This window comes from Carettochelys insculpta, chromosome 13, assembly GCF_033958435.1.
Source record: "Carettochelys insculpta isolate YL-2023 chromosome 13, ASM3395843v1, whole genome shotgun sequence".
Lineage (NCBI taxonomy): Eukaryota > Metazoa > Chordata > Testudines > Carettochelyidae > Carettochelys > Carettochelys insculpta.
Window position 1 is genome coordinate 3423683 of NC_134149.1, and position 20756 is coordinate 3444438.

Sequence of the window (20756 nt, forward strand, 5' to 3'; positions counted from 1 at the left end):
CGCGCTCTTCGCCACCTGTCCATGGCCCTCACAGCACTGCGGGGGCGGCGCGGCCCTGAGAGGGGGACGGGGGGATGAGAAGGGGCGCGCGGCCCGGAGGGGGATGTAGGGGGGAAAGGGGCGGGGGGCCGCGCGGCCCTGAGGGGGGGGTGAGGAGGGGGCCGCGCGGCCCTGAGGGGGGGGTGAGGAGGGGGCCGCGCGGCCCTGAGGGGGACGCGGGTGGGTGCGTGGGGGGGGGGGCCGCGCGGCCCTGAGGGGGACGCGGGTGGGTGGGGCGGGCGCGCGGCCCTGAGGGGGATGCGGGGGGGTGAGACGGGCGGGGGGCGCGGCGGTCTGAGGGGGCCTGGTTGCCCGCCCCGCCCCCCCCTCCCCTCCCCTCCCCTCCCCCGCGGAGGCCGCTCCCTCCCGGCTCAGGTTACCTGGGCGGGCCTCCGAGCGCTGGTTCCCGTCTGTGCAGTCCCCGCCGCGCCGGGAAGGGGGCGAAGAGCGGGCGGCGGCGGCGGCCATGGGAGCTGCCGGGCCAGCCGGGCTCTGCCTCGCCTTGACGCTCTGCATGGCGGCAGCCGAGCCCGGCGGGCGGGCAGCAGGTGCGCAGGGAGGGGCGGGCGGGATGCGGAGCGCGGCGGGGGCTGTTCGCGGGCGGCCAGGTGGCGGGCGGGGGACGCCGGGACCTCCCCGGGGCGGCGGCGGCAGGCGCTGGGCCCGATCCCCCGCCTCTCCCGCGGGCGGGCCGGATCGGGCCCGCCTGCGCTTTCTTTCCTGGTTTAAATCGCGCCACCTGGGCAGCCGCGGCGCCGCCCATCCTGCCGCCCGTGCACGCCTGTGCCGCGGCGCACGGGGCTTGCTCTCCCCTGGGGCGGCGGGAGGCAGCGGCTAACCCCGCGGCGTGTTCGGGACGGCGTGACCCGTAGGGGGCCCATCTCTTCAGCCGGAGCTGTCTAGGGATGGCGCAACCGTGGGCGGTGCGCGGGTGTCAGACCCACGGCTGCCCAGAAACCTGGGGTTCTGCTGCGCCTTCCTTTAGCGTGGCGTTTGGAGAGGACCTGAGCGTATCTGGTGGGTTTAACCTGCGTCTCAAGCTCCTGGGACTGCAGCCACAGCCACCTTGAAATGAGATCACGCTTTTCTGAACATTCCCTACCTGCTTCCTTGCGAGTGAATCAGCCGTCACTATAACTGAAGGAATTACAGGGAAAATAAAAACCCTTTTGTCACTTGTGCATTTGAAAACTGCATGATCAGCACCTCCTTTCTTTACTTGAAAAACAACAAGAAGTCCTGTGGCACTTTATAGACTAACACGTATTTTGGAGCATAAGCTTTTGTGGGAAAAGCTTATATTCCAAAATATCTTTTAGTCCATGAAGTGCCACAGGACGACTTCTTGTTTTTGCAGATACTAACACAGCTACCCCTCTGATGCTTGCTTTACTTGGTGCATTTTAATCGATTTTCTAGATAGTAACAGAGAGGTAGCTGTGTTAGTCTGTACTCCAACAAAATAAAGCAGCAGAACTGTAGCACTTTCAAGATTAACACAATGACTTCTTGGGTGATTAGCTTTTGTGGGACAGACCTCATTGCGTTTTCTGAAGCAGGGCAACTCACTTAGCAACAGGAATTTTTTTTTTTAGTTTAGCTTTTTTCAAAGAAATAGGAAAATACATCTGTAAACCCACAAAATCAGCAAAGAGAGAGATCTGAGAACAAATGTCTGAATCAACCTCTAATTTTGGAATTTTTAAGTGACTAGAATTTCAAGATGACTGCCCCTTTCAGCTAAATAAATTCTGTGGAAAAAAGTTACTATAACATGACTGAAAATTCAAATGGCAATTAATTGAAATTTTAAAGAATTCTGCATTTACATAGGATTAGCATAAATAGTGATTTACAAAGACCCTCTGCCTAGTGTATGCTGGTGCTATATTAGATGCCAACAAGGAGTCCTGTGATACCTTACAGATTAGCAGAGCATCTGACAAAATGGGTTTTACCCAAGAAAGATTAGTCTTTAAGGTGCGACAGGATACCTTGTTTGTTTTTTTTTTCCAAATAGATCAATACCACTACCGCTCAGAGATTAGAACCTAGTGATTGATGTCTTCTATGCTTGTTAATAAGAACAAGAAAAAAATTCTGAAGGATAAACAGTCTGAAAAGTATGCACATGCATATGTGCATAGGGTTGGGGGTTAAGTATGAAGGAATAAAATTCTAGGGTAATTCCATTGTATAATTTAATGCTAACGAATTTAATGTTCATCAGTCAATAAAATGATGTATGCACAAAGCCAACTCCAGGTTCAGCAAGTTGTGTGTAAATACTGACCTGTATGCCAGTGTGGAGTCCAGTGTGGAAGTCGTTAGAGCCTTGGATGTTAGATAAGGATAATTTTGGCGGAGAGGAGAGAGGAGAGGCAGACACACAATATTTAAGCAAGTTTTATTTATTTATTTATTTTTATAAAAGGAGGTGGTATTTTGATATTGGGAAGTTCAGTACTGAAAACAAGATTGATTCATTGATGTAATCTCTGCTACTGTTAATCTTCTTGCAGGTCTTACTCATGATATATGTTGGGCAAAAATAAAAAACTACTTTTTTAATTTTTTTTTATGGAAAATATCTTGGCCTTTGAATTGAACTGCTAATTTTCTTTTCCTATTATTGCAAATTTTTCAGCTCAAAGGGCTGGCGCTAAATCTCTGTGCACACCTCTGAAAGAGCTGAAATAATGAATAATCATTCCTATATATAAATGTATTGTTCTTAAGAGAAAGTTGGAATCCCCTCATGGCTATTGATAAGTGCATTCTTTGACTTACTACTTCTTTCCCTTTATGTCATAGTTACTGATGAGTTGTCATCACCAGCTCATCTAAATATTATCTGTCAAATTTTCTAAAGCGATAGTAATTTATTTAAATTAGATACCTTAATTTTATCAACTATATTTAAATCATGACTTACTAAACTAGTGTTAAAATAGAAGGCTTCTTTAAGTGGGTGCTGACTATATGTATTTAGTAGTATTTATAAGTATCACATCGGCTTGGTTATTTTCTACTTGAATTTTAACACTTCAGTGTGAAATAAAGTGTAGGTAGTCGGTCGTGTCCAATGATGACGTCTTGAGCTTGCACAGGCTCGTCGGTTGTGGACTCGCATGTGGCTGAGGAGTCAAAGCTTTGAACGGCGTGGGTGTTCACAGTGGGGGCAAGGGAATTGCCCTGGCTCTGTTGGTGCGGCAGCTGCTGTTGCTTTCTTCCTCTTACGAACATCAATGAGGTGTACAAAATAGTTGTGTGTAGAGTTAAAATACCTAACATTAAGTATATTAAAAGACAAGCTGTAGAATTTTAAAAAGAGTGCCAGTTAAAGTTGTTAGCTTGTAGTGCCCCACTACAAAAGACATTTTATGGTTCCTGTGCTGGATGCAGTATATTAGGGGTTAGTCCTGCAAATATTTTGAGATGTAATACTACTGTAGAAGTCATATTGAAAGATGTAAGTAGGACTACTAAATTGATGTAATGAGTTCGCACAGTAACAAATGTTTTTTGCAATAGGGCCCTAAGAGGACATGCCTGCTACCTTCTTGTGGTATACCCCTTAAGCAGTGCAAAGGAAAAGGAAAGAAACAAAATGTGGAACACAGACTCATGTTTTAAGCAGTGATCAGAATGAAAGAGCCATCTTGCAGTGCGGCCCTTTTGAGGGCCTGCACTGCAAACTATAGTGCTAGGGTAGCATTAGGGTAGCTGCAGCGAAGGGTCCTGTGGCACCTTATAGACTAACAGAAAAGTTTTGAGCATGAGCTTTCGTGAGCACAGACTCACTTTGCCACAGGACCCTTCGTTGCTGTTACAGATCCAGACTAACATGGCTACCCCTCCGATACTGGACACCATTAGGGTAGCTGTTTCCCACAACAACACCCAGCTCTACTTGGACTGCTGGAGAGCCTATGTCTCAAGATACTGCATTTCAGTGTTGACCAGATATCAAGAGCAAAGTTACAAACTCCATCTGCATGGAGCTTGAAACACACGTACTCCTGCTTCAGGAGATGTACTCTTCTAATGAAGTGCAAATTTCAGTTCCAGGCTACACTGTCATGGCTTATCACAATTACAGTCAGGATGGGATGCCATGTTATGTCACAGAAAAGCTGTTCTCTATCGTTGTATTAACATTTGGTCCAAATGCCATCGTAGAATGGCAGTCAATTCTGTATTTACTTATGGTGATAGACTCAGACTCTGCTATATGTTATTGAGGTTTGCCTGGTGGTTACTTATTGGCTTAAGTGTAATTCAGAAAACATGTATCCTGGGCAAGGCAGGCTACGGAGTATACAGTAAAACCCTGAGTTACACAGGTGTTGTATTCCTCACACCCCCTGCATAACTCACATTTAGTGTAAGTCGGAGGAGGGGAACGGCTCCCTCCTCCACTGAGACCCTGGAAGTTTAGAGCCCGGCGCAGGAGTGCCTGGTCACTTTCCAGGCTCCTGCTCAGCTGGAGGGAGCCAGGAGCCAGGTGCAGCAGCACCTCCTCAGTTTCCTGGCTCCCTGCTGCTTGTGGGAGATGGGAAACTGATCAGGCACTCCTGTCCCTGGCTCCTAGGGGACTGAGGGGCATTTCCCACCCCACCTCTTTCCTCTCTCCTTCCCCCTCCCTCCTCTTTTGAGCCCCCAGGAGCCAGACACAGCAGCACCTGGCTCCCAGCTCTCTGGGGCTGAGGGGCTTCCCCCTCCTCCCAGCAGCCATGTCCCCCTGGCTTTCCTCAGCTGCGGAAGGCCATGGGGCTGCCCCTTTGAGTGCTCTGCAGCTGGCTGGGGGAAGTGGGCAACTGGAACCTGGCATTTTGACATTCGTGTTAATACAATTAACACATATGTTGAAATCCCATAAAGTGGGGGTTTACTCCACTCGTTAACCATGTTAAGTGCTTCTTACTACAGTAACCCACATCTGCACCGCTGATGACTTACATGTGCTTTCTTTCCTGTGCTGTGCAATTTGGCTTTGTTTGGTTGAAAACATTCGCTTAATAAAACTCCTTTTTAAATGGCAGACAATCAAGATGAATGAGGTTGCACTAATTAATATCAGCAGGTCTCCACCAGCTAACTAGCCAACCTCTATTTTACCTGCCTTTCTAAGGCTTTCCATCTGCTATGGTGACTTCAGTTCCCATCAAGTCTGTTACGGTTATCCTTTTGGGGAAAAAAAAAATAGATGGAGAGACTCTAATAGAGTGGGCATCAGTCGTTGACCTAAAATTTTGAGGAGTAAAGTTACCCAGGCACTTTGAAGCACCGGTGGGTTAGCTGTAGCTGCCCGCAAGCCAGCACATTGAAGTTTAACACTTTGGAGTTGCCATGGGAAGAGAATGAGCTTAACAAAGTGCTGCATATGCAGTGCAGCACTTCACTAATAATCTCCTGACACCCTACTTACCATGCTCCCTTAGAAGTAGGGAGTTAGTGTAGACAAGCCCTTAGGCTCTCATTTTTTAGCAGATAGTTTAGCAGTCACTTCACAGGAATCTTGTATCTAATTCCTGTATAACAGAAAGAAATATTAGACCCACTCAGTTCTAAGACATGTTCTGAAATGTGGGAAGTTACTCAAGGGACATTTAGACTTAAAACTTTAATATATGGTCTTAACTTTGTTACTAACTGCATAGAGAGGTTGCGCAAGAGAGAAAAACCCCATCAGAACTCCTGGATACTGTATCAGCTTTAGGAAGGGAATGGGGTATGTTGAGTTACAGCAGGGGCCGGTACATCTGGATTCTATGTAAGCAGATCAGAATGGTCATACTGAGTCATCAGACCAAAGGTCCATCTAGCCCAGTATTCTGTCTTTCAACAGTGGCCTATGCCATTTTCAGAGGGAATCAATACAGCAGTCAACCATTGAGTGATTCATCTCATCACACATTCCTGCTGGCTGACAGAGGTGAGGGACATGCAGAACATGGTGCTGGATCTCTGCCCACATTGACTGTGAAGAAATACTTTGTTTATTTTGTATCTGCTGCCTTTTAGTTTCATTGAATGACTGTTAGTTCTTGTGATTTTTGAAGGTGTTGTTAGCGTTTCATGATTCATTTTTTCCAAATCATTGATGATTTTATAGACCTGTCATATCCCTCTTTTACTTCTCTTTTCCAAACTGAAAAGTCCCAGTATTTTTGATCTCTCCTTATGTGTAATGTATTCAATACTGATAATTTCTTTGCTATTTTCTGTACCTTACGCAAATTCAATATATCTTTTTTTTTTTAGATGGGTTGACCACAATATTCAATATTTGGGCAGATCATAGGTTTATGTAGAGGTAATGTGATATTTTCTGTCATAATCCCTTTCTTAATGAGCCCAAATATTTTGTTAGGGTTTTTTTTCCCCTGTCTGTAGACATGGAGCAGATATTTTCAGACGACTATCCACAATGACTCCAGGATCTCTTTACTGATGAGTTCAACGAAAGTAGATGCAGATCTCATCATTTTGTATGCATATTTGGGATTATATTTTGCCATATTCATTATTCTGTATTTATCAACATTGTAATTTCATCTGACATTGTGTTGCTCAATCACCAGTTTTGTGAAATCCGTGCTTTGGCTTTAACTATCTTGAAAGCACTTTGTGTCACCTTCACATGTTGCAAACTCACTGTTTACCCTTTTTTCCAGATCACTTATGTACATATGAACACGTTGAATAGCACTGATCTCTGTATGACACCACTGTTTACCTCTTTTCTTTCTCATCATGTATTCCCACACTTCATTTCCTGTCTTTTAACTGGAGTGCCTTAATTTTCTTTAATGGCTGTTTATAAACAAATTCCCTGCCACAAAGGCTGTTGTTCTCCCAGCTTCCAGATTCATTACATACTACACTCGGTCTGTGTTGCCAGTTAAGAGCTCTGTCTATTGGTAGAGCCTACCCCCCAAGGGTGCTGTTGATTTAGTTCAAACAGATGATGAAAAACTGAAATCCATGATTATAGAATGGGTGGCTGTCAGTGGCAGTTAAGATTTACCAGGGATTCAGATCTGCTGGTATCAAACAGGAAGCCATTAATAAGAGTGAAGATATTGTTCAACTGGTGGGTCAAACGAGGTATGATGGAAGGAGATAGAGTCCCAAAGCTGCAGTTTCTCATTCTACTTTGGAAGCTTGGCAGACCATGAAAAGCAGTTCTACCCTCGTCAAGGGGAAAAGTTTCTTGTCATTTCAGTGCTGTCCCATCCCAGCTAGTGGCTAAGGCCATACTTAGAACTCGGCCAAGGCTTTCCTCTGTGTGGTCAAAATAGACATAGCAGACACATTCCTCGGGTGGATTCAAACTTGATGATTCCTATGCTGGAGTATCTATCCCATACAGGACTGCTGGGAGGGTGGGGGGATGGGATGGAGTAGATGGACAGGTAGGCCAGTTAACTCCACATTCTGCACCCAGAGGAGGAACAGAGATCTAACTGAAAGCAGGCTCAGCTGGAAGGAACAGGTGAGTCCTGTGCACTGGCAAGAAAAGGGGCTGACTGTTGGGAAAAGGGAGCCTCTCCTTGGGAAAAGGAAGGAGTCTGTTTGGAGTCTGCAGTGGGGTTCATGCTGCAGACTCTTCTGGGAAGACGGAAGAGGGCTTATGATACACAGAGAAGAGAGGAACCAGAGTGGTAGGAGTCATGGGGGCAGAGAGTGGAAAGCCCAGAACTGCTGGATTGAGGCTCTGTGGACTGGAACCTGGAGAAGAGTGTGGGTCCAGGTTCTCTACTAGCCACTAAGGGTGTGCCGATTAACTACCAGTATGGGAGAGACAAAGGTCTCTGAGGAAGGGGGAACAGTGAGACTAAGGCTACACTATGGTTTCTTTTTCGAGATACAGTTGTATCCCGAAATAGAAACCCCACAGTCAAACACCACACTCAAAATAGCAAAGCTGTTTTGAGCATGATATTTCATTCGGCATATGAGGGGTAGCAGGAAGTTCGAGAGAGGCACTTATTTCAAACTGCAGTGCGATGTAGCCAGCCTTGGGTTTGAAATAAATTCCCTTGAAATAGCTTAGGCAATTTACACAACACATATTGGGTAAGGTATTTCGAGATAGGGCTACAGTGTGGCCCTAGCTTGAGTGATATAGCCAGAGGGCTAAGTTGCAGAGAGGATGCTGCAGTCCAGAGACAGTTGGAGCAGGGTTATACAAATTGTGGAAGAGGGTGTCTGTCTCACAAACATACCTGATGCTTGGGGGTGCACAAAGGCACATAATCTCCCATCGCCCACTTCAAATGCCATGGGTGGGAGAAGGGTCTGGCCAGCAGGGCCAGAGTCCCCAGACATCTGAGGAAACTAGTGGGGGGTGATGCCCACAGCAACATTTCCAATTCTCCATACTTGCCAGCAGTGATGGAGGAAAGGAAGTAATGTGGCCCCAGCTCACTCTGACACATTCTGGGGGGACACACCACCCCTGCACTCGCTGCCAAGAACCAGAGTGATGCAGCCAGGGCAGCAGAGCAAGCTGGGGCCGCATTGCTCTGCTTCCCCCGCCAGTGCTGGTGTGTAGCCCTGCTGCTGGCACCAGACTCTTGGGCCCACTAATTTCTCCCCACCCTCAAATCCCCTGGGCCACATCTCTCAGGGGAGCAGCAGAGCAAGATCAGGGGAGAGGAAGGGAAAGAGTGGAACAGGGGTGGGGAGAGGAGGGTCCTGTGGTGGAGGAGGTTTTCCCAGCCCTTCCCTGGGCTGAAGAGGGGGAACTTGCAGCCAGTGACCCGTTATATCACCCTTCCCCAGATGCTCCTTATAATGAGTTAATCTCCAGTGACTAGGAAACGGCACCAGCCTAGTTGTGAGCAGTGCAACCTGCAACTGTTCCTTTTGGAAACAAACAGCTGGATTAGACCATAAAGCTCACAGAAACAGGAAAGGCTCATTGTCTGGATTACACCCATATGGAGTCCCTACTTACCTATTTTAAAAGTTGTCTCTTTGGGTTCTGTTTCCAGTACCAGAAGACATAATGGGTGATCCCAAGAACTAGTAATATATCTCTCTCCTTTATAACAGTAAAAGTTGTATATAGTGGCTCCCACAAGTTTTTTTTCTGGCTTTGGTGCAACTCAGTATTTTCCTCACTGGCTTGGATAATAAAGTGGGGTGTTCACTTACAAAATTTGTAGATGACAGCAAGCTGGGAAGGGTCATAAGCACATTGGAGAGCAGGATTAGAATTCAAAGCCACCTTGATGAATTGGAGAATTGGCCTAAAATCAATAAGGTAAAATTCAATAAAGACACATACAAAGTACTTAAGATGAAAAAAATAAATGCAAAGTGAAGATCCTGGCTATGTTTACACTAGAGATTTTTGTAGACAAAACTGGGATTTGTAGAGCTCTGTCCCACCTTCTTTGAAGACTTCGGGTGGGATTCCCTCTAATCTGGTTGCCTTGTTGCACTTCATTGCTTTGATGGCAGCTTGGACCTCGCTCAGGGTAGAAAGTGATGCAAGATTGTCTCTAGGCAGTTGCTGAGGGATTTGGTCAAGGGATTGTAGGACCACGGTGGAGGAGCAGTTCAAGCACTCATTGCAGAATGCCCATCAGCAAGAAGCAATAGCTTCATTGTCTTTCAAGAGTTGAGTACCATCCTTTGATCTCAGGGGATCAATTCCATGGTTTCTCGGTCCATAAACAGCCTTGAAGAAACCTTTTGTATCGTTGATGTCTGCGAGATGCTGGAGTTCTTGTGCCTTCTCAGTCCACCATTGGTTTTTCAGAGTCTTTGTTTTACATTGCACTTCTGCCTTGGCATGCCCTTCTCATTTCCTCATGGAATTTATGTCACTTTGCCAGGCCCTAAAGGCTTTCCTTGTTGCCTCAATCAAGCATTCAATTTCCACATCATTTTCATCCAACCAGTCCTGATGCTTTCTGGTGTGGTAATCAGTGATTTCTCCACAAACGCCAGTGATGGCCTTTTTTCAACTGACACCAGTGTTCTTTCACATCTTCAGGGTGTACTGTCAGCAACTTCCTTTGGAGCACTGTCTGGAAGTCACTTTGTCTGAGGGGGTCCTTCAGGCTTTGTACATTCAGTCAGATCTGCTTCCTCTGATTTCTCCGTTTGGTGACAATCCTTATTGCCATTGTGGATCAAATAAGGAAGTGATCGGTCCAGCAGTCACCAGCACTAGTAATTGCACATGTGAGAAGGACATCATGCTGATCCCGAGCATGGACAATGATGTAGTATATGAAGTGCAAGTGCTTCAGTCAAGGATGTTGCCATGAGGTCTTAAATTTGTTTTTCTGGCAGAACTGGGTGTTGGTGATGACTAACTCATATTCCACACATTTTGTAAGGAGGAGCACTCCAGCGGAGTTGCTGTTGCCGACACCTTCTTTCCCAATGGCAGTCTGCCAGAGATCCGCCTCTCTTCTGACCCTGGCATTGAAATCCCCCAAGAGAATAATCTCATCTTCTTTGGGGATGTCTTTCAGGACTGTGTCCGGTTAGGTGTAGAACTTCTCCTTCGCATCATCTTTGGCATCTGGAGTTGGTGCATAAGCACTGATAACAGCTGCCTGTTGGCTTTTGGCAAGCTTCAAGTGGAGAGTCATGAGACACTCATTGATGCCAATAGAGACTTCAGACAGGATCTTTGTCAGTTTGTTCTTGATGGCAAATCCTACTCCACGAATTCATTTTTCTTCCTTTGAAGTTCCTTTCCAGAAAAACGTATACCCCCTGGCTTCTCTTAGATGTCCTTCTTCTGGTCTATGTGTTTCTGCCAGGGCAGCAATATCGATGTTGAATTGTCATGATAATTGCCATGCATCTTGCAGGTCACTAACTGTCTGGTTTGTCCATTAGAGTCTGAATATTCCATGTTCCAAAGTTTACTGTTCGATTTCGACCACATGGAGGTGAACCCACTGAACACAGCTATCCAGTGAAGGGGATTGAGGTGGACCATGTTTAGGGTAGCTTTTCTAGCCTCTTTCCCCTGTGGGTTGAGCAGACCAGATCCTAATTAGGGTGCTCAGTCGTTGATGCAGCTCCTGGACCATTGTGCCACCTCAGTCTTCAAAACAGAACAACTGATAACATACATCCACTGCCTACATGCTGGTTTGTGACTAAAAGCTTCCAGATTTCACAATCCAGTCTTGCTTCCATCACTGTTTGCCAGTCGCTGTAGGGCTTAAGTTTAGGAGAGTAGTACACAGAGGAAGACGCCTGTGCATGACTCCTTTTAACATGGGGGGGCTGTTGCACTGCACCTACCGCACGGTTCTTGGTGGATAGAAAACTCAGGTCCACTGGCATGGACTCTATGACAACTGGGAGTCTCCTGTCTGCTGCAGCCTTCACCCGCCTTCACAGCTGTTGTAGCATTACCCTAGCTATCCTCCACCTGTTCTGCCTTTGAGGTTCTTTGTCTGGACCCTCCTCGTTGATCTTGCCACCATGAGTGACCCTGTTGCGGAGCACAAGACTTCCTGCAGCATTACTCTCAGCTTCATTGGAACACACAGCCTCACTCATGACAAGGTGACAATCCAGAGAGTAGAGCCTATGCAGTAATACTGCTGAAAAGGCTCTGACGGTTGTCGTGTATCACAGTTTGAGTCTGAATCAATAATGTGATGCAGTTATTTTATTAAAAAAAAAAGCAAACATCACCTTGGAGTATGTGAGCATCTTGTGTTAGACATATTGGGGAAACTGTCCTGCTCTACTTGGTGTCAGGTGGAGTAGTTCGTCAGTTGCAGTAGTTCGTCAGTTGGAGTAGTTTTTTTACTCTGAGCACTATGACTTAAGAAAAATGTGGATCTGATGGAGAAAGTCCAGAGAAAGGAAAACAGGTTGTCTCCAAGAATACCCTCAAATATGTTAAGGGATGTTATGAGGAGGATGGTGATCCATTGTTCTCATTTCCATTGAAAATAGGGCAAGACACAATGAGTTTAATGTGCTGCAAGGAGGATTTAGGTTAGATAGTAGGGAAAACTTTAAGGGTAGTTATGCACTGGAACAGACTTCCAAGGAGGGATTCCACAACCTTGTCACTGGTGGTTTTTAGGAACAGGTTGGACAAACACCTGTCAGAGATAGTCTAGGCTGTCAGGGGCCAAGTAGCACTCCTGGAAGTTCCTGCCATGGGAGGCTTCTGGAGATGGAAGATGGGGGAGGGGTTCAGATTTCATCTGTTGCTGGGAGTGCCCAAATAGGGGTTCCTAGCTGCAAGCCCTGGCTCGGGCGGAGCAGGACTTCTCCTTCCCATGCACAGATGCTCTTGCAGGTGAGGAGATTGGACTCACCTCCAGGAGCCACCTCTTGCTGCAGGAACCTCCCAGACTGCTAACCAAACCCGGAGCTTCCTGCAGCATGTGGAGGTACCTGAGGTAGGTGTGATGTTCTTCCCTACATGGCATTCTCAGAGGAAGAAGTCCTCTCTGCCCAGTCTGGCAAAGTCTAGGAGCCCCTAGCTGGGGCATTTCTAGCTGCTCTGGAGAGATCAGAGAAACGTCCATCTCTGGGAATCTTCCGAGTGCTGCAGTTTTTACCATCAAGAGACCAGCTCTGCAGGCAGCACAGAAATGAGGGTGGCAAATTCCATGACCCTCCCCCGCTTCCCCAAAAATATCCTCTTTGGGTCAGAATCTCCATGGTTACATAACCATGAAATTCCAGATTTAAAAATCTGAAAATGTGAAATTTACCAGTTTTCAAATCCTATGGCCATGAAGTTGGGCAGAGAGGACCATCAATTTAGGAAGGGCCTAATTATGATACCAATTTCTCTCCCCCACAGCCTCACAAATTGATGGTGGTATTGCTTATACAACTGATGTACTGTGGGCCAATTCTCATGTGGAAACCAATCTCATGCGACTTATTTTAATGGCTGTTCCATTAGATACAGTAAACAACAGATTTATACAAAAAGACCACGTTGCCCCCTCAGAATTGTGTTGGTAACTCTTGAAAATGTGAGTGTGGCATAGTTTGTGCTCTTGAGCTTCCTACCAAGCTATCTTTCTTGATGAACCTGATTTTCTCTTTTTTGTTTGCTTGCTTTCTTCTATCCCAATGTATTTCTGTGCGAATAGGTATTTGGGAGTTGGCTGTTACTGCGCAGTCATACAGAGGTGTTCTGTAAACTTCCTGAATCTAGGAGACACCCTTTCAGCCACTGTTCTTCTGAGCAATAGTAGTGTTCTACGAGCCTATGCCAGCAGTAAATTACTACGTATCACATCCTGGTCCTGCTTATTGTGCCCTTTTCTGGTAAAGATCAGATTAATCCATGGAGGGGAAAGTTTTTAATGCCATCTTACTCACTTAGGTGTGTGTAAAGTCCATGTCACAATCTACCCCAAAAGTTATGTAGTTTGAAATGCTAATTTTTTAAGATTTAAAAAAAATCTGGATTATATTGCTAAAAACAAAATAGGTATCTATTGTGTTTTGAAGCAGTTACAGTTGCTACAAACTCCCTAAGGCCCCACCAAATAAAAATTTAGGCAAGCACATAGCAGTACATATTTGCTTCTCCTCCACCTACAGTTGCACCCCTTATTACTATCTTTACCGTATGCCACACACTGCGGCCTTAACTCCATCTGCTTCTCTCCTGTGCTTTCCCAGATTACTTTCCCCTAAACAGGTAACTGCGGGTGTTTGGTGCATTAGTTTATTATGTTGGCAGACAGTGATTTGACAAGAGACTGTCTGCAAAAGAGCATTCACAAGGGATGATTGTAGGCTAGCATCTCTATGGGCTGTGCCTGGGTTGTTTTGTGTGTTAGTTGTGGTTATGAAAAGGTGTATGTGTTCTTGTAGATGAAGAAGTAGAGGGTATGTACAAATGGGTGGTGTAACTAGTTTATTTGCTTTTGTAGACTTGTTAGGAAAGCAACAAAGGGTCCTGTGGCACCTTATAGACTAACAGAAAAGTTTTGAGCATGAGCTTTCCAGAGCACAGACTCACTTCATCTGATGAGGTGAGTCTGTGCTCACAAAAGCTCATGCTCAAAACTTTTCTGTTAGTCTCTGAGGTGCCACAGGACCCTTCATTGCTGTTCTAGATTTGGTTTCAACAGATAGGGTGGAACTGGAAATTTGGAAATGGAAAGCAGCTTGGGTGTAAATGATCATGAAATTGTAGTGTGCATGAGTCTAAGGAATGGTAGGAGGGGAAAACAAGCAAACTTTAACTAATTCAGCAAGCTCATAAATAAGGTCCCATGGAAAGCAAGACTAAGGGAAAAACAACTGAAGACAGCTGTCAGTTTGTCAAAGAGACAGTATTAAGGGTGCAAAATCAAACTGTTTTAGTCCATACAAAAGATAGACAGTGTGGCAAGACACCATCCTGGCTTAACCAGGAGACCTTGAACTATCTTAAAATCAAAAAAAGGAATCCTACAAAAAGTCGAAACTAGGTGAAATTTTAAAAAAAACTTGGTTATAAACAAAAACACACGTATGTAGGGGCACAGTTAGAAAGAGGAAGGCACAGAATGAGCTCAAACTAGCTAGAGACATAAAGGGTAACAAGAAAACATTCTACAAAGACATTATAAACAAGAGGAAGACCACCGACAGAGTAGGACTATTACTTTATGAGGAGGGAAAAACGGTATAAAAATGTGGAAATAGCAGAGGTGCTTAATGACGTCTTTACTTACGTTTTTACTGTGACTGACTTACTTGACTTAAATCCTGGTACTCCGAATGGCACATAGGACATCTACAAGTCTCCTCTACTTTGCTCTCTCCTGGGACAAAACTTCCAGATGATTCCAGGATTACCCCAGTTGTTGTACTTTAATTTCAGTAGATCTTCTCCACCTTGTCCGAGGTCTTCCTCTTTTATGTTTTCCTGGCAGGTTCCATTTGAGAGCTTGACAGGCTATGCTGGATGATGGTTTTCTGAGACTGTGGCTTAGCCATCCTCACTTTCTTCTCTTGATTTGAATGTCAAGTGGTTCTTGTCCTGTTCTGTTCCAAAGATCCTCATTTGTGACAAAGTCTTGTTATTTGATGTGAAGTATGTACCTCAGGCATCTGTTTATGAATGTCTGTAGCTTGTGATTTGAAGACTTTTTAGTATGCATCATCCATACAAGAGCACACTCTTCACATTTGTGTTGAAGATCCGCAGTTTCATCTTTGCAGATATTATTTGTGAGCTCCTTATGGGACAAAGAGTCTTGAATGCAGCTGGTTTTTTTGCTTTTTCCATATCCTGGCATCGATATGCTTGTCTGTTCCTCTGTCTCTGTCCATAACACTCCCCAAGAAGGTGAACTGCTCTATATCTTCCAGAGCATCCCCTCCCAGTGTGATGGTGGTGGTGTTGGGCTGGCTGATCCTCTTTGTCATGGTCTTTCCCTTATTAATGCTCACTCCAGTCATCGAGGCAGTTTTGTCTAGTGTTGCAATCTTTTCCTCCTTGCTTTCGTGTTTGTGTGAAAGAAGGGTGACATTGTCGGCAAAATTAATGTCCTCTAGCTGTTTGAAAAGTGTCCACTGAATGCCTCCTTGATGGCCATCTGTTGTCATGGTCATAATCCAGTCCATTGTGATCAAGAACAGGAAGTGCAACAATAGACACCCTTGTCACACTTTTGAGAGTATGCTGAGGCATTCTGTCAAAGCACCATTGTGAACAACTTGGCATGTCGAGGGTTTGTATGTTGAACAGGTCAGGTTAATAATTTTAGATGGGATGCCACAGTGTTGCAGCAGTTTCCACAAAGTGTCTCCATCTACTCTGTTGAAAGCTTTTTCAAAGTCTATGAAGGTCATGTACAGGGGTGAGAGTTCAACTTAAGTGACTGTTCTGTGATCACTCTGAGATTTGCTATTTGGTCAGTACAAGATCTCTCACTTCAGAAGCTGTCCCGTTCTTCCCTGAGCTGTTGATCTATTTCTGTCCTTATTCTCTCCAAGAGAATCCTCTTGAATGCTTTTCCAGGAGTAGACAGTAAGGTGATGCCCCTCCAGTTCTTGCATTCTTTCAGGTTGCCTGTCTCTAGAAGCTTGATAAGGTAGCCCTGTTTCCACCATTATGGGATCCCCTCAGTGTCACAAAATTTCCCAGATAGATTATACATCATGTTGATTGATTGCTTCTGTGGGGATGTTGTTGGGACCAGGTGATTTTCCACTTTTCAGCTGGGCAATGGCTTTTCTAATTTCTTCTTTTGTAGGTTTTATCCTGAAGGTTGGTGATTATTGGGTGCTTAGCATAGTGAATGCTGAATAGAGAGTGGTAGGTTCAGAAGCTAAAGTAGGAAAAGAACAAGTTAAAATTACTTAGAAAAGTTGGATGTCTTCAAGTTATCACGGCCTGATGAAATGTATCCTATGGCTATTTGAGCCATTACCCATTGTCTGTGAATAGTCATGGAAGATGGAAGAGAGACCAGGAGGCTGGAAAAGGGCAAATATAGTGCCCATCTATAACAAAAAAAAAAAAAGCTGGGGGAGAAATAAGGACAATCTTGGAAATTTACAGACCATTCAGCTTAACTTCAGTGCCAGGAAAAATAATGGAGCAAATAGTTAAGGAATCCATTTGCAAAGATCTGAGCGATAATAAGGTGATCAATAACAGCATGGATTTGTGAAGAAAAAAACATGTCAAACCAACCTGATAGCTTTCTTTGATTGGGTAATAAGCCTTGTGAATAAAGGGGGAGTGGTAGTTGTGGTATACCTAGACCTAAGTAAAGCATTTGATACAATCTTGCATGATCTTTTTAAAAATAAACTAGGGAAATTCAGCCTACATGGAGCTAGTATACAAAGGGGGCATAGCTGGTTGCTAAACATTTCCAAAGAGCAGTTATCAATGTTCACAGTCATGCTGTCAGGGCATAAAAGTAGGGGAGCTGTTCTGTTCAATATCTACCTCAACTATCTAGATATGGATATAGAGAGCACATTTACAGAATCACAGAATCATAGGGCTGGAAGGGACCTCAGGAGGTTATCTAGTCCAGCCCGCTGCTTCAAGCAGGATCCACCCCCCACTAAGTCATCACAGCCAAGACCTTATCCAGCCAGAACTTAAAAACCTCAAAGGATGGAGAATCCACCACCTCTCTAGGCAACGCGTTCCAATGCTTCACCGCCCTCCTGGTGAAGTAGTTTTTCCTGATATCTAACCTACACCTCTCCCTCTTCAACTTCAGACCATTACTCCTTGTTCTGCCATCTGACACCACTGAAAACAGTTTCTCACCCTCCTCTTTAGAGCTCCCCTTCAGTAAGATGAAGGCTGCTATTAAATCACCCCTCAGTCTTCTCTTCTGTAAACTAAACAAGCCCAAATCCCTTAGCCTGTCCTCATAGGTCTTGTGCTCCAGACCCTTAATCATTTTTGTTGCCCTCCGCTGAACCTGCTCCAGCAAATCCACATCCTTTTTATACTGGGGGGGCCAAAACTGGACACAATATTCCAGATGTGGCCTCACCAGTGCCCAATAGAGAGGAATAACTACTTCTCTAGATCTGCTCAAAATGCTCCTTCTAATGCACCCTAGTATGCCATTAGCCTTCTTGGCTATGAGGGCACCCTGTTTACTCATATCCAGCCTTTCATCTACCATAACGCCTAGGTCCCTTTCCATTGTACTGCTGGTGAGCCAGTTGGTCCCTAGCCTGTAGCAATGCTTGGGATTCTTCCACCCCAGGTGCAGGACTCTACACTTCTCCTTGTTGAACTGCATCAGATTTCTTTTGGCCCAGTCCTCCAATTTATCCAGGTCCCTCTGGATTCTCGCTCTACCCTCCAACATATCTACCTCTCCCCCTAGTTTTGTGTCATCCGCAAACTTGCTGAGGGTGCAATCCAGTCCCTCATCCAAGTCATTAATAAAGATGTTGAACAACCCTGGCCCCAGAACCGAGCCTTGCGGCACTCCGCTTGAAACTGGCCACCATCCAAATATTGAGCCATTGACCACTACCCGTTGGGCCCGACCCCCAAGCCAGCTTTCTATCCATCTTATAGTCCAAAGATCCAATCCATATTGCCTTAACTTATGGACAAGAATGTTGTGGGAGACTGAATCAAAAGCCTTGCTGAAGTCAAGGTATATCACATAGACTGGCTTCCCCGTGTCCACCAAGCTTGTTACCATGTCATAGAAGCTAATCAGATTGGTCAGACAGGACTTGCCCCTGGTGAATCCATGTTGGCTACTTTTGATCACTTTCACTTCTTCCAAGTGCTCCAAAATGGATTCCTTAAGGATTCCCTCCATTATTTTCCCAGGGATTGAGGTAAGGCTGACCAGTCTATAAAGTATGTGGTTGATACCAAGCTGGGAAGCGTTGCAAGTGTTTTGATTATAATTGAAAATGATCTGGACAAATTTGAGAAATGGTCTGAGGTAAATAGGATGAAATTTAATAAGGGCAATTGCAAAATATTCCAGTTAGGATGGGCCAATCAGTTGCATGCATACATACAAACTGGGAAATGTCTAGGAAAGAGAACTGCAGAAAGGGAATTAGAGGTCATAGTAGATGAGGGTGACCAGCTGTCCTGTTTTTGGAGGGACAGTCCCATTTTTGGGATGCCAAAAAGGTGTCCCTACTTATTTTAGAAAAGGGATCAACTGTCCCAAATTTTGCACAGGCAGCTGCGGCTGCCCCATACCTGCAGCTTCCTTGGGGCTCGGGGAAGGCAAGGGGAAGCAACACGGCTGCCCTGTCCCTGCCACTGAGGCTCAGGGAAGTGTGGGGGTGGGGTCTAGCACTGAGGCTGCTCCTTCCTTGCTGCTTCCTTCGGGCTCTCAGGAGTGCTGGGGACTGCTGCGGCTTGGGGAGGGCAGGCGGCTGCCACCTCCTTCCTGGCTCCCTGGGGCTGGGTGGATCTGCCCCTCCCCTATAGCTCCCTGTCCCGTATGTGGGACAGGGAGTTACGGTTGCCCTATAATGGACCACAAGGTAAGTATTAATCAACAGTGTCACGCTCACAAAAAATAAAAAAAAGACAAACATCATTTTGGGATGTATTAACAGGTGTGTTGTAAGTAACACAAGAGAAGTAATCCTTCTACTCTGTATAGATTAGGCCTCAAGTGAGGTACTGTGGCCATTTCAGGAGATGTGGACAAATTGAAGAAGATCCAGAGAAGAGCAACAAAAAGGGTTAAAGGTTTACAAAACATGACCTATGAGGGAAGGTTGAAAGAACTGAATTTGTTTGGTCTGGAAAAGAGAAAACTGAGAGGAGACATAACAGATTGTCCCAAGGAGGAGGGAGAAAATTTTTTCTCCTTAACCTCTGAGGATAGGAGTAGGAGCAATGGGCTTAAACTGCAGCAAGGGAGGTTTAGATTGGCCATTAGAAAAAAACATCCTGTCAGGGTGGCTAAGCCCTGGAATAAATTACCTCGGGGTGTTGTGGAATCTCCTACATTGGAGATTTTTAAGATCAGGTTAGACAAACACCTGTCAGGGACGATCTAGATCCACAGCATCCGGTATGCTGTCCACTTGCCACATGTGGTGAACAGGACCGAATGGTGTGGTGAAGTGGCTCATTAGAGCCACATGGAGCACCTTCTGCCCCTCCATGCGTGCTCCTTGCCACTTGGTGGGACAAGTGCATGGTGGTAGCAGCGGAGGCAGCTCCTCCTGCGGCTTGCATGAGGTGGTGAAGCTTAGGGCGTCATGGCTCAGCGTGGCTCGGGGCAGCAGGTCTCAATGCACAGCTTGGCACGACTCAGGGGAGGCGTGGGGTGTGTGCCTTGCATGGCACAGCTCCACAGCTTGGCAGTTTGTGCAGGGAGGGATGTGCCTGACTGGGGGTCGGGGGTCACCTGGCTGTGGGGGTGAGGGGGACCATGGTGATTGCTAAATTTTGTTTTGGACACCACTGGTCAAGATGGTGCTTGGTCCTGCAGTGAATTTAGGGGACTGGACTTGATAACCTCTCAGGGTTCCTTTCCATTGTATTATTCTGTGATTCTCTGTGTTTGTGTCAACGATAATCACTTCACACTAAAGACTGTATGATTGCTTTGGTTTTGTTTAATGTTTAATCAGGTGGCTGGATGTGGGATGGGTGCATCTGTCAGGGTGATGGCAGAAAATAGTTCAGCCACACTGCACACTCTTGCATCAGCAGTCATCCGTAAACCTTTGCTGATGTTCGATAGTACCTGACACAGAAACAGTTCCTGGTGGAGCAGGTTTCATGTGTGCCTGCCCAGCTTGTATGACACCTCCCTAGTGCCTCAAAATCAAATGTGTGATTTGGGAAAAGAAGAGGAAGTATTGGCTGGCAAATATTTATTTCAGTTGTGGTGTTCTACAGTCAAGTCTGAATCATGTAAAAGTAAATTTTTTGGGGTCAAATAAATGTTTCAAAATAAAAAATATATAGTGTATTTTATTTATTTATTCTTTAAGTAGAGTTATGAAACTGAAGCAGATTATTTTTTAAAATCATTGTAATATAAACCTTCTAGGATTTCAGCTTCTTCACATGAAATATAGAACATTTCTAATCAGCTTCAATATTTATTTTTCTTACTTTTTTGAGGCAGGAAAGTCAAAATATGAAAGTATCTAATTGAAAACTTTTGATTTTTAATTTTTGGGCAGAAAGGGTACGTTCTTTTTAAAGAAAACTCTTGGCTTTTGGTGCAAAATTTTATTTGAGTTAAAATAAAATTTTTGTA

At 45.3% G+C, this 20756-nt stretch overlaps 1 protein-coding gene across 1 annotated transcript in view; it reads left to right on the top strand.

The window, feature by feature from the left end:
• The first annotated feature begins 447 nt into the window (after positions 1–447).
• The window catches only part of IL13RA1 (interleukin 13 receptor subunit alpha 1), a 45521-nt gene continuing 25212 nt past the window's right edge, over positions 448–20756 (top strand). The window contains exon 1 of the mRNA XM_075008076.1: positions 448–587. Within this exon, the coding sequence (XP_074864177.1) occupies positions 506–587 (82 nt within the window). The 5' untranslated portion in view covers positions 448–505. The remainder of the gene's footprint in view (positions 588–20756) is intronic.